This window comes from Calypte anna, chromosome 3 (genome assembly GCF_003957555.1).
Source record: "Calypte anna isolate BGI_N300 chromosome 3, bCalAnn1_v1.p, whole genome shotgun sequence".
Lineage (NCBI taxonomy): Eukaryota > Metazoa > Chordata > Aves > Apodiformes > Trochilidae > Calypte > Calypte anna.
The window spans coordinates 40,757,018-40,769,466 of NC_044246.1; the positions used below are offsets into that span (position 1 = coordinate 40,757,018).

General features: G+C 41.5%; 1 protein-coding gene across 3 annotated transcripts in view; it reads left to right on the plus strand.

The window, feature by feature from the left end:
• Positions 1–12,449, plus strand: part of MEIS1 (Meis homeobox 1) — a 110,933-nt gene that overhangs the window by 29,097 nt on the left and 69,387 nt on the right. For all 3 annotated transcript variants that reach the window (XM_030447324.1, XM_030447323.1, XM_030447326.1), the window contains exon 7: positions 1–89. This exon is cut by the window's left edge and continues 23 nt beyond it. In XM_030447324.1, the coding sequence (XP_030303184.1) occupies positions 1–89 (89 nt within the window). The remainder of the gene's footprint in view (positions 90–12,449) is intronic.

The following is a 12,449-nucleotide window of genomic DNA, read 5'->3' on the forward strand; positions in this document are numbered from 1 at the left end:
TGATACGGCGTCAACGCGCTCTGGGGGAACCCCGGGGCCCTCCAGCGGGGGACACACATCGCACAGTGGGGACAACAGCAGTGAGCAAGGTAGGAATGGAACCCTCATGCTTTCTTAGCTGGCGAGTGGTCACTGTTGCACTTAAGGACTGGTTACTCTCTTGCCGATGTTGAAATGTGCTCAGGTACTAGAGGGGGTATTTTTTGGACACTTTTTTTCTTTTTTTCTTTTTTTTTTTTCCCCCATCTTCCCCTAGCAAAAGGATTGGCATCTTTATTTCTTTGACCCTGCCAACAGGCACATGTTAGAGCAACATATGTACCAAATTTGCAGAATGCTTAATAAAAATAATCAATGAGAAGGGTTTTGGCTATTTTTTGCTATATGGGTTAAAAGATGAAATCTTCAAAAGCAAACGTAATTAAGATTGCAGAAATGCATGTTAATATTTCAGAGATGCCATCAAAACTTCACTGCCTATAAAGAAGAGATGTTAGCTGGCATATTTTACGAAATCCTGAGCAGTGCTTTTATTTACTTTTTTTACTCAATTCCAATTTACTTGAATGCAAAAATGTTTTGTTTGAGTGCCAAGCCAAACAGAGTACTGATTTAGCAGGACAAGTATGAAACAGGCTTGCTGCAGTTGAAGCAGGACATACTACAGATAATTAGTGCTCTCTCAGAAGTCTAAAAATCTGAAGTTCTGGGTTTTTCTAAGAAGCTGTTTAAATGCTTCATACTTTTTCTGGAGAGACCAAGTCTAGTGGATTCAGTGTTAATTTAATTCAGTTAACATTTTAAAAAGATCCTTAATCTGAATATAAAAGAGAATGCTTTATTGAAGTTGACTCTGGACTTGCACTAGGTATATACTTTTAAATCTGGTTTTATGATCATGTTTCATTCAAGCGCTGTAGGACAACAAAGGAATTGTGTTTCCAAAAAATGATTGAGCAGTCCTGATTAGCATTGCAAAGTCTGCATTTGACAAGATTAGTTTTTAAACTAAACCAGTATATTTTAATTTTTTATATGCGTGAACCTGACATACGTAGTGAATAACATCTCTTTATAGAATTGTAAGTATTTGAGACACTTTATTGTTTAAAGAAAAGTTGCTGACTTCATCGCAAGCATAGCCTAGTAAAAATGGGGCCTGGAATAGTAAACTCTTGCAGAGCTGAGGCAGAAACTGGTAACCTCCTGACCTCTGACTTTTACTGGAAAATGATATGCAACATAAATTCAGGGGGCCTTTTCTCTTTCAAGTATGTATACGTATGTATTCTAGTGGTGCTGTTCACAATGCTATAGTTGAAGTGGTGTCAACATGTTCATTAGAGCCCCTTGATTTTGGAGCAAACTTTAAATCCGTGGGTTTTTTAAAGGGTGAAAAAAAGCTGCTGCAAAAATAGGCTTTGAACTAAAACATGGTGTTTGGAGTGGGTTTTTGTACTTGGATGGGGCTGTTCTTTTATTAGACGGATGTGCGCGTGTTTATGTTTATATGTATGTGGACAAAACATCTGTGGGGAGGCTCGCCGGCATGCTCCTAAACCTCTTGGGCACTTAGGAAATTGAGCTTCTCAGTTCCTGGTGTTTTTTAAAGCTTTGTTTTCTCCCAAGTGTGGCACTTTATTAGTCCGGAGTGCCAGTTGTATCTGATGTTTTATCATCTCTATCCTGACTGTCTCCTAGCAAGGTGTATGCTATAAGCTCGGTCAGGAAAGGTGACTTTAGGACTTGAGTCCTCCTAAATATCCACAGGAGGAGTTGTCTGCGATGCTTTAGCTGGTTCTGAAGCTTTAACCCAAATCCCTGAGTAAGGTTTATTGCAGCTGGAATTGCTGCCAGCTCTTGATAGATGTGTTTCATGAAGCAGGCTCATTGCATTAAAAATTAAGGAAAGAGGAAAAAAAAAAAAAAAAAAAAAAAGTGGAAATTTGCACTGGAGCTTTCAGGTAAAGTTTGGGGAAGGAGTTTTGGAAAGGATACCTTGTCCAGAGTGTCTCTATTACCAAGACTTGCCTTTAGGCTGCTTGCCACTTATGGAAATGGACTTTTTTGAGCAACAGGCATGCAGGAAGGGTAGGGGTGGTCTCGCTGAGCCTTGCTTTGCATCTTGTTTAATGGAAGGTCTCTGGAGGCTGATATTATGGGGAATCTCTTTTGTTCAAGCACACCTATGCCTGCATGTACACCTGGTTTTAAAAGAGTGTGGCTTTAGCCTTTTTTTCTTGCCGAGCAGGTAAAAAACCACCATCCTGAATGACCAAAAGGGTAGAGTTAAAAAATATAGCAAATACTCTGGCTCTCCCCAACTACATTTAAGTTCAAATACTGTGATTTGGGGATTTTTTTTTTTCTGTGGTCTGATGCAAGGAGAAGCAACACCATGGTCAAATTCCTATATTCTCCTTGGTGGGATGCTTTTCTGGTGAGGAGAAGCAGGCAGCATGGGACTGCCACAGCAGCCAGGTGTCACAAAGGGGTGGCAGTGAAAGGCTGGGGACCCTCACGCTTGTGCTTGTGAGCATGGGAGTTAACTCAAGATGGATGCGTTGTGTGACATATATTTAGTGTATTATGGGCTTTCCTATTTTTAGGAGTTTGTAGAAGTTCTTTTTGGTTCCATCTGTCAGGAGCGTGCTTGCCATGTAAAAAAACCAAATATAATCACCAGAAATATAACCCTCTACAACTGTCTATTTTTAGGGTTCTCCCACAACCTTCTTCCCCTATTGGTGTGGGTAAAAGAACCTTCTGGTCTGGGTTTCCAACCTGGCTAAAGGTAGCACAAGAATATGAATGCGAGCTTTGCTTTTTCAGAGAAGTGTGCAGAGTGTAAAACTTAATTCTCTTTGCAAGTTTTTTCCATAGTCCTTAACCCAGACTACTATAAAGTCTAATTTTGGAAATGATTTACCTGTTTCTTTACCGCTTTTAATACCCACAAAGTGCACTTCTTTTTTTATGTCCCCATCCACAGCACACAATTACCTTTGAAAACAGGGAAGATGATCTTTCCTCTAAACATTTTGAAGTCTTTTTTAACATGTAAATTTATTTACCAAGTAAATAGTAAAGACTCCCAGCTTCTTCTGTCTATTGTAGAAATCCATATTTAACTTCTAGGAAGCTGTTCTAGGGTCTTGTGCCACTGAACAGCAGGGTTTGTTATTGCCTAGCACATTGACACAACCTCTTATAAAGGCATGGTATTGTGTCATTGTAGGGGATAGTTATAGCACAGGAATGCAGAATAATATTATGAAAAAGCTTTGTGGGCTGTTTTCTCATTACACTGTACTTATCATGAAGGGCCTTTGGAGGTCTGTCTCCAAATGGCACAAAGAGATATGGATTTAAACAGTGGAGAAATAACTTGCTAAATGCTATTAAAAAGAAGGGAAGCAAGTTCTTAGGTACAGAAGGTGATGCTGAGCTCACAGCAGCACTATTTTATCTTACAGCTTATTCTGTCTTTAAAAGATTCCCACCTGAGGTACTAACAAGATCTATTTTGTTTGTTTTTCAAATGGTCAGGCCAGCAGGATGCTGAACAATGCCTGGGTAGAGTCACTTTTAATCCAGAGTGGGGGCTCTTTAATTTCCATGTTTAGCTCTCTTAGATGACTTAAAAGAAAAATAATACATCAGTGTCTCCTATTTGTACATATCGTTTCTATCCCATTTTTTGTGTGCGTGTCTCAGCCTGGGTTGGAAATATTTTTTTAACCTCCAAGTAATTTTCGTTCTTTCAAACTGGGAATAGAAAGCTGCGATATTTCTTTATAAAAATGTATCAGTGGCTGCAATAGGTTTTTTCCAGGCTTTTGTAGGAGTTTGGGCACCCTATAGGCAAAAAGGCAATCGCGTTTATTATTGTCGGGACTCTCAAGGCGGTTGTTTGGAGGCTGTGAAGGCAGGTGGCGGAGCCAGGCAGAGGGGGAGAGAAGGGCCACATTATGTTCCAGATGACTGAGCAAGGATTTATATACCAGCTTGCATTTTTTTTTCTTTTCTTTTTTTTTTTTTTTTTTTTTTTTTTTTTTTTTTTTTTTTAACATAGGAGAAGAAAAGTAATAAGAGTGGGGAGGCAAGGCATTTGAAGCAGTCAGATGGCTGATGACTAATGGGATAGGTGGGCAGGAGCCCGCGGATTGGGTGTCTTAATGAGCACATTTCGCACCGAGTTTGGGCTGCAGTTCCCCTTCACCTTTGCCCTGTATTGACCAAACTGACACTTCATTTTTCACATACTTCCAATTATGGCTGAGCTTAAGTGTTGCCCTGCCTCCTTTCTTTCTTGCCTATGGACGCCTCGAGAGTGGCTGAGACCTCAGAAGATATTTTAATTTGAAAAACTACCGTAGCAAGGCAGGTTTAGGGTGTAACCTGAAACTGCTGTCACTTTGCAGTTTCTCTGATGAAAATGAAAGTTTTAATGTATCTTGTTTAGGGCTTTCCCCCCTCCCCAGCATCCTTCTCCATGGCAAGGTGAGAGCTTGCTTTGTGGGCAGTTGTGGGGAGGGGTGTTCTCCTTGGGGTAAATCCTTTTTTTGTAATACAGGTGCTATGGGTGGGAGTCACCCAACTAAAGAGGTGAACCAAGTAAAAAGCAGCACTGTGCTTGAGAGATGGCTCCTTATTCCCTCTTAACATGTTGTCTTCTCATGGGGCTTCTGGTGGTGCTGTGCTCTACGATGTACTTCGTCAATTGTCCTCTTTGTGGAAAAGCCAAGCGTAATTGTGCCTGCAGTTGTGGAGCCTTAGACCACTGTGGATTTGTTGTTTTGGTGATATTTAATGCGTGAATGCTGCTTAGAGCATGGCCTGGCTGTGAGGCTTTGCAAGGTGGCAGAAGGCTATGCTGGCAGAGGCTGGTGTGATGAAGGGGTGGACAACTGTCCAGTCTGCAGCTACCCCTGAGCTATATGGGGGGAACCATGATATATGGCCAACATCGCAAGCCTGTGTGCATTTCCACGTTGGTTTTTACATGCAAAATCCTTCCAGGGAGGAAATGTCTGTTTGCTTTTGCAGGGCTTTGGGGGTTTTGGAGCATGCGGTTTTCCTACTGAATGTGAATTCTGTCGGAAATAGTCGGAATAAGTTGTGCTCGCATGTGGTGGGTGGGTTTAAGAACAAAATAGCTGTTGTTAGACCTTAGCCTCCCAGCAGTGCTGCTGGATTTTGCAGCGTGGCTTTTGCTATTAGCTCTGTCATGTGAAGTTTGGGTGAGTGATGAGCAGAAACGTCATCTGCAGTGGTGATTTCTTTGCATTTAGATACGTGGCAAGTATATCAACAATTATTTACATCCAAACAGAGTCCCCTAAACCACACAAGTATTTATCTCAAAAAAAAAAAAAAAAAGAAAAAAAAGAAAAAAAAAGCATGAAGTATTACCTACTTTATTATGTAGCCCTCTGGCATAGTAATGGCATGGCATATTTTTACTATAATATGGTAATAAAAGAATATGTAAAAGGCAGACAAAGGTTCTGTCTTTTCACTAAGGTGACCCCTGTTACCAAGTAACTGCTTTACTTATGAGCTTATTAAAAACTCAAAAAAAATGAGCTTTTCATACTCCACAGGCATTGATGTGAAAATGAGCTGTCCTGCGAGTAGTTTTCTTGATCATTTTTAGAACAATTGATTAGCCAAAGAGCCACTGTCATTAGTTGACATTGACTGATAGCAATTTGTCACAAGCTCCGAAGGTCAGCCAGGCAGTGGAAGCTTCGGCTTGTCTTTGATTGACCTTTTCTGATGCCATTATCATGCGATCGGTTAGACTGGATGTGACCCTCGATTGGAAAAGACAGGGCATTAGTCAACAGGGGCGGCTGCTGGTATCTTTTCTGGTGCTTTATGTATTGTGAATCCCGAATTAAGTGTAATAGGATTGTTTGGAAATGGAGCAGTATCAGCTTTCTCGCTGAGGCTCTGCCATCCCCTTTTCTTTTCTTGCTTTTCCATCAAGTGGGCAGCACTCAGTTTGCCTTAAATCAGCATGAGCACCTGTGCCTCTTCCTTTGATGCAAGATATGAGGTTTAGAACAACCCCACATTTATTTGAAACTCTGTGTAGGTGCATATTCTTCAGCAGCACCAGCATTAATTATTTTTATCTCCCCAGAATCATGTTTTATTTTTTAACAGTGATTGAGTACTTGAGGATTATGCTCATAACAACACGATGTCAATTTATCATTCTGCTCTAAAGCCGGAGGGCGTGAAACTGTTTTTTTCCTCCTTCTGGTTGGGTTTGGTTGGTGGTTTCTTTTTTTTTTTTTTTTTTTTCTGTCTCGTCAGCCTGATTCATCTGTTAAAGTTAGATTTCAGCAGCATTAAGCCTCTGTGCCCCAGCTAGGCAGGGTTATGCTTCCAGTATGTTGCATGGGAGAGAGTCCTCACTTGGAAGTAGGCATCTGTTGTGATTAGAGAGCATCAATCTATTCCTGGTGTCAAGATTTATTTTATCTGTTTGCATTAGCTCTGAATGTCTGCTATTACCTGGCATTTTTCTTTTCTGTTTGGCAAAGCTAACCTACATACTTGTAAATGTTGCTTGTTTTGCCTATATTGTAGGTAGCAGAGTCATAAATGAATTCTTCTCCTTGTAAAAAACCTTCCTTCCTCCCATCTGCCTTTCAGGGGAAACCTGAATTTCTCTACTTAAGTGCCAACTTGTTTTCCAGGTCAGCCCCCAGAGATAATAAGCAGTTCAAAACCAGCACAATTTTAGCATATTTTAATATGACTTCCAGTCTTTGCTTAGGAAAAGCTTCCAGCCAGGAGGGCAGCAGGGAGACGATCATGTCAGGAGACAGATCCATCAGACTGAAGCTGTTGCCATCATTGGCAGAGCAAAAGGAGGGAAAAAGACTTTGGAAACTGTGTACCTTTAAAGTGGCTATAGGAGTACAAATATTCCTGACTTTGCAGCCCATCTGTAATTAAGCTGCAAATTTCATGTGCTGGAATAATTTTTTTTTGCTCTTTTTTTTGGCAAGTTTTTCTAAACTTAGAAATGTCTATCCCATTAAACATCTGTGTGGCTGTTTCATTTATACATAAACATGTATGTAAAAACAGGGCCCTGACCCTGAACCGAGCATCCCAGCAGTGGTACGAGGCTTTTGGAGGCCCTGAAGTGCATATGCATGGCTCACAGTGTGTTACTGAGGACAAGATCTTGAATATGCCAAGCAGGGAACAGCAGTGGAAAATACCACATTGCTAATTCACACCTTGGCCTGTTACCTAAGAGCTGAGCTGTAGGACTGAAGGGCATCTTGCTGTCCTCCTTGGCTGGGGTAGAGAGAGATTTGATTGCAGGTAGCTGTAGAAAAAGGTTTTATGTTTTTGGTGTCCAGGATACCCCTTTTTAGCAGTACCTGCGCCTTGTGCTTGGAAGATTTGATTCAGAAAAAAAATGTTGCTTTATTCTAGTGATTGTTTCTTCCCCCCTACACATCCTGGGTGTGCTCCTCTAGGCTCATGGAAGCTAATGAGCTTCCCATATAGCCCACATGCTTTCCATCATGAAGGCAACACCCTGTGGCCATTTGCTTCTCCAGGTCTTGGTGGCTTCACCTGAGTCTTTTGCTCTCTGATGTAGGCGGAGTGTAACATTCAGGTGTGTGCCACTGACCTCTTTAAATCAGAGGTTAAAGAAGCAAAGCCATGTTCTTAAGATGGCCTTCGCTTTTGAGAAACATTTTATCACAATGAGTGTGTCCCTGTAAGCACACATTGTTTCTGGATTAGTGATGCAACATGGTGTGCCATCAGGCTTGCTTGGCGTCAAACATTTTCCTATCTCTCATGTGAAGTGCTGAGAGGGGCAAAAACCAAAGATTGCTAAGGCTGTCTTTTTAAAAAAGTCTTTTAAAAAATGAGTTGTGTATAAAGAAAGTGGGTGCTTGTCACCTATGGCAAGGACTAAGAGTGGGTGTCCACCAAGGATCATGGCACAGGAGCTTTCCAGAGTGTTAGCAGGTTTAAAACAAACAAAAATGGTTTATATGTTGGCTTAAATTTATTGCTACAGTCTACTGTGGAGGTCAGCAGGGGACAAAAAGAGATTAGACCAATTCGTGGAAAAATAGGCCCTTCTGTAGCTATTAAAAACCCTGGTCCAGATGCAACCGCTGGCTCAGGAAGCTGCCCAAGTGCTGATTGTCTGAGCTGTGGCACAGGCTCTTCTGTGTAACCCCCCCTTTCTGCTCAGGTTTCCAAAATATCCATTATTGCTCCTGAGAGAGACCAACATGAGATTGAGGTGCTTGGACTCATCTCCTCTGGTTTTTATGTTAAAATATTTTTTTATTAATTACATTCAGGAAATAAGATGCTGGTTTGTTTGGTTTGGGATTTTTACCCTATTTTTGATGGCTTTTGCTAACGCTGGCATGATTTTGTTGGGAAGAAAGTAGACAGAGTTAGTATTTTCTCGCCCTTATTACCCCAGTGGTGGGAATGGTTTGATGCTATTCATTCAAATTTGACAGGTGATTGCTTCTGTAAATGAATGCACTCAAATCATAATTGTTGCAACAGAATTGTTTGATTACCTGGCGGTAGCCTCTTTCTCTCTGATAGCTTTTGGATCACCTGTTTGCTGAGAGCGTTTGACAGTCCTCATGTTTATTACCCAATTGAATGTCAGTAGCAATTGCAGCTAAAGATAAACGAAAATGCAAGTACTTGTTGACCTTGACTTTTTTCCACAAGATATTGGACTTGATGGCTCTATTGCTGTTGAACTGATAAGAGTTATAAACAGTAGTTGAAGGAAAATGTTTTATTCCCAGAGGAAAATACCACACTGCTGTGGGAAATGGCATCTGACTAGTGCTCTTTGCCAAATTTGCTTGGTTCACCTTCATTTAGGCTGTGGGAAAATAAAATACAAATTTCCCTTTTATGACTTTAATATCTCTGCAACCATGAATTCCTGCGCTCTTTCTAAAGTTTTGTTGGCAGACTGCACCAATAACATACAGTGAGCACGAGACCTCGATGTGTTTTATGATGTGCTATAATGAGGATTCTCAATTCTTCCTCGTTTTTGGGCTGATTTGATAATTACAGGGAGGGAGCAGAGATTTCTTCTTCTATTCCATGGGAAGCTTAGTAAGTCTATAACTAGCGAAGATGGGAAAATGCGTGGCTGCAGGCGCACGTTGCTGGAGTGACTGCAGTCTGGGGACAAAGTCACTTCAGGGATTGAGGGATGAGCCTTTGGTAGGTCACACTTGCAAAGTTTTTTGGGGGGCAGGGTCCAAGTGGGTTCCCTACTAGTTTTTTGAGATGAGGGGGCCAGCTTGGTATCACCCATCCCATGAGCACTTGGAGGACAGGAGGGATGAGCATCCTGCCCCAGCAGATCTTGCTGCTATAAACCCCCCCCTTATGTATATAAATTTCTTTCTCATTTTTAATCCTGCTCTAATATGAAACTTGAAAGGGAGACTTCAGTGGAAACAGGAACAGGCAATAGGCTTTGAGATCTTCTGGGATGAAAGTCATTGTATAAAAATAATGTGTAAAGAGCACAAAAGACCGTGGAATTATATTGTTTAAAACATAAGTCCTTCTTGTCTCGGCAACTGCTCTGATAAACTCCGTACAGTATTGTAGGAGCTTGTTAAAGCACTGAAATACAGGATTAAGCAGTGCTGTAGCAGTTAGCAGAGTCAGACTGGTAATCTTATTGCATTGTATTTTTTTTAGGTAAGATTAAGCCGGCATTACATTATATGTTTGTGGGCGAAGGGGCATTCTTTAAAGGATTAATTAATAGGATCAACGCTGTAAGATGCTGACATCATTTTTTCTAAGCACATTGGTGCACACAAGCTTTTTTTTATTTTTTTTATTTTTAATTTAAATTCATGAATGAGATGGGGACCTTCTTTGGGTGATCAGGGCAGCCTTGGCAGCTTGCGGCAGAGCCACCTGTCACCATATAATTCATCGGGGACCAGTTCTTACTGGCCTGGTGACCCAAGTAGTCAGTGCCCTGCTAAATACCAGAGGGAGAGGCCGGTGTCTCTTCTCCCCAAGCTGGTGGGGGTTTGAAGGGCTGTGACTAAGCAAATGCCTGAGGCAGCTCTGGCAGGTCTTTGAATGAGGGTGTCATTGGTAAAACCTTCCAGCTTCCTGGCTTGTCTTCTTAGTCGTAATGCCTCCTCCCTCTAGCCTTTGCATCTCGCCTTTGGCACGCTTGAATTTTCTGCTGGCAAGGCTCAGGAGGTGGGAAAGAACATGGGAGAGCCTTGCTGGGCCTGTGCTGTGGGATGAATGTTCATGTCAGGGCAAGCGCTGTCACCCCAAGGCCCTCTGACACCCTGTGGCTTGGAAAGATCCTCATCACCAGGTGATATCTCTGGCATTTAATAGGCATGGATGATTTATATGTATGTGTATATACATTTGGTGTTTTTTTTTAATTTTCTTCCTCACAAGCAGTGGAAATCTCACACAGAATTGGCAGGTGTTTTTTTGTGGTTGCTGTTTGCAGAAGCATAATGTGGATATGTCAGAAAGAGAAACCATCCGTATAAAAATATATTAGGGACAGTTGTTTCAACTTTGTTTTTCCATGGCTGATCCTGTGCTGCAGGAGAGTGACACACCTTGCAACCTTGGTAGTGTGTGTCATTGCAGGCCTGCAAGTTCGTCTTTTGCAGAAGGGCAGAAGATCTATTAGAAAGCACCAGTTATGTCTTCAGAAAAGAGCTAAAGGTGGTTGATATAACCTAGCAGATTCTTAAATCTTCCCCCAGCTCTCTGAATAGCAGTTAGTGTCACATGGATGCATTGCTAAAAATATTCTGGAGTCTGTAACGTCCTGATGGACTCCAGAAGAAGGCATATCTTAGCTCTCTCTGGTCAGCAAGTGAAGGTCGTGGAAGCAAGCCTCAGTGAACCTTTTGATGCTCTCATTGCCGGGCCAAGAGGATCTTCTCCCTCCTTGGCACAGCCCTGAGGAAGGAACCCCACCATGGTGTTCCTGCTTGGGGCCCTGGGTTGTAGTATGTGCTCTTCTGCATCTACTGCCTTCGTAAAGTAGAGGAAAGAGATAAATGTGGTCAGTATTAACTGAACTGCTGGAAGCAAAGTGCTGTAATTTACAATTATGTTTAAGTTGCTTTTAGGACACTGTAATATCAGAGTGTAGCAGCCTCTTGCTAAGGAATAAGGGAGAAGCAGGAAAATTGCAAGGGGTGGAAAAAAAGCAATAAAGTGGAGTTGGAATGTTGTGCTCTCACCATACTCCTCTTCCCTTCCCCACTTGGTTAAGCCTTTCCTATTTATCCTCTCCTGTCCCTGTCTGTGGCAGTGAGCATGCCCTAGGAGAGGGTTTGGTTCAAGATTCTGCCTGTTTTCTTTTTTACTGTGTCTGTCTGGAACCACCCATGCAAATTTCACATAAGGCTGGCTGTGTTAGAGCAAGAATCATGGTGTTATTATTTCAGCATAACTATTGAACAGACTTGGTCTCATGTTGCAGTTTTGTGATGCGCTGTAGGTAAAGCATGGGGCTGTTTTGTCAGTCAGTGAGCAGACTGAGCCACAAAATCTTGGGATGTCAGTGTATAAACATTTATAGTTTGTGTGTGTGTTCAGTTGTATAGATGCTTGGATATGACTACATCCTACTATTTCACTATTTTATTCTGTCAGCCTGGGAAGAAAGGTGGTGAAGCATCCATCCTGGTGAGGCACATGGCTTTCTCAGGACCTTTTCCTATTTCCTTTAGAAAGAGTGTTGCACTAAGCTCCTTGGCATTAGAGCTAAAAGAAACAAATTAGCAAGTAGTACTAATGTTAGTGTCTCACTGTAGATGTAAATCAGCTGAAAAAAACCCAACTGTGGTGGACACAGTTTACCAGGTTGAACAGCAGACTGGCAAGCAGAGAGGACTGGCACAGCCGTATCATCAGGAAATGTGGAGTTGGTCGCTTGGTTTAATTTAATCCCCGATAAAGTACCCAGCTAACAGTCTGCAGGAATGTGGGCTGCGGCAGGAGGAGCACTAAGTCATAACATGGGTCTATCAATTCTTCACCATCATTAATTATATCATCTCACTGAAAAGCAGAGTAGGCACAAATATGCAATTTTGCAGCATGGCTTTCTGTCTATAATGTTTTAATCTAGTTTAGAATTGCTTCGGACAAATGAACTGAAATTCTATGTGTTCTTAATACACAGATTTTATTTACTGTTGCAGCTGGTGTAGGGGAAATGACAGCATTAAACTTAAAGGTGCCTCTCAAGTTGATAAATACCATCTTGATACTAAGCCTATTAATACTCAATTAAAATTAACAATCAATTTACTTGAATGTTGGAGGTTAGCCAGGGATGGATCTGAAGTTGTATTAGGTATACCATACTGTTCTGAATACATCATACACTG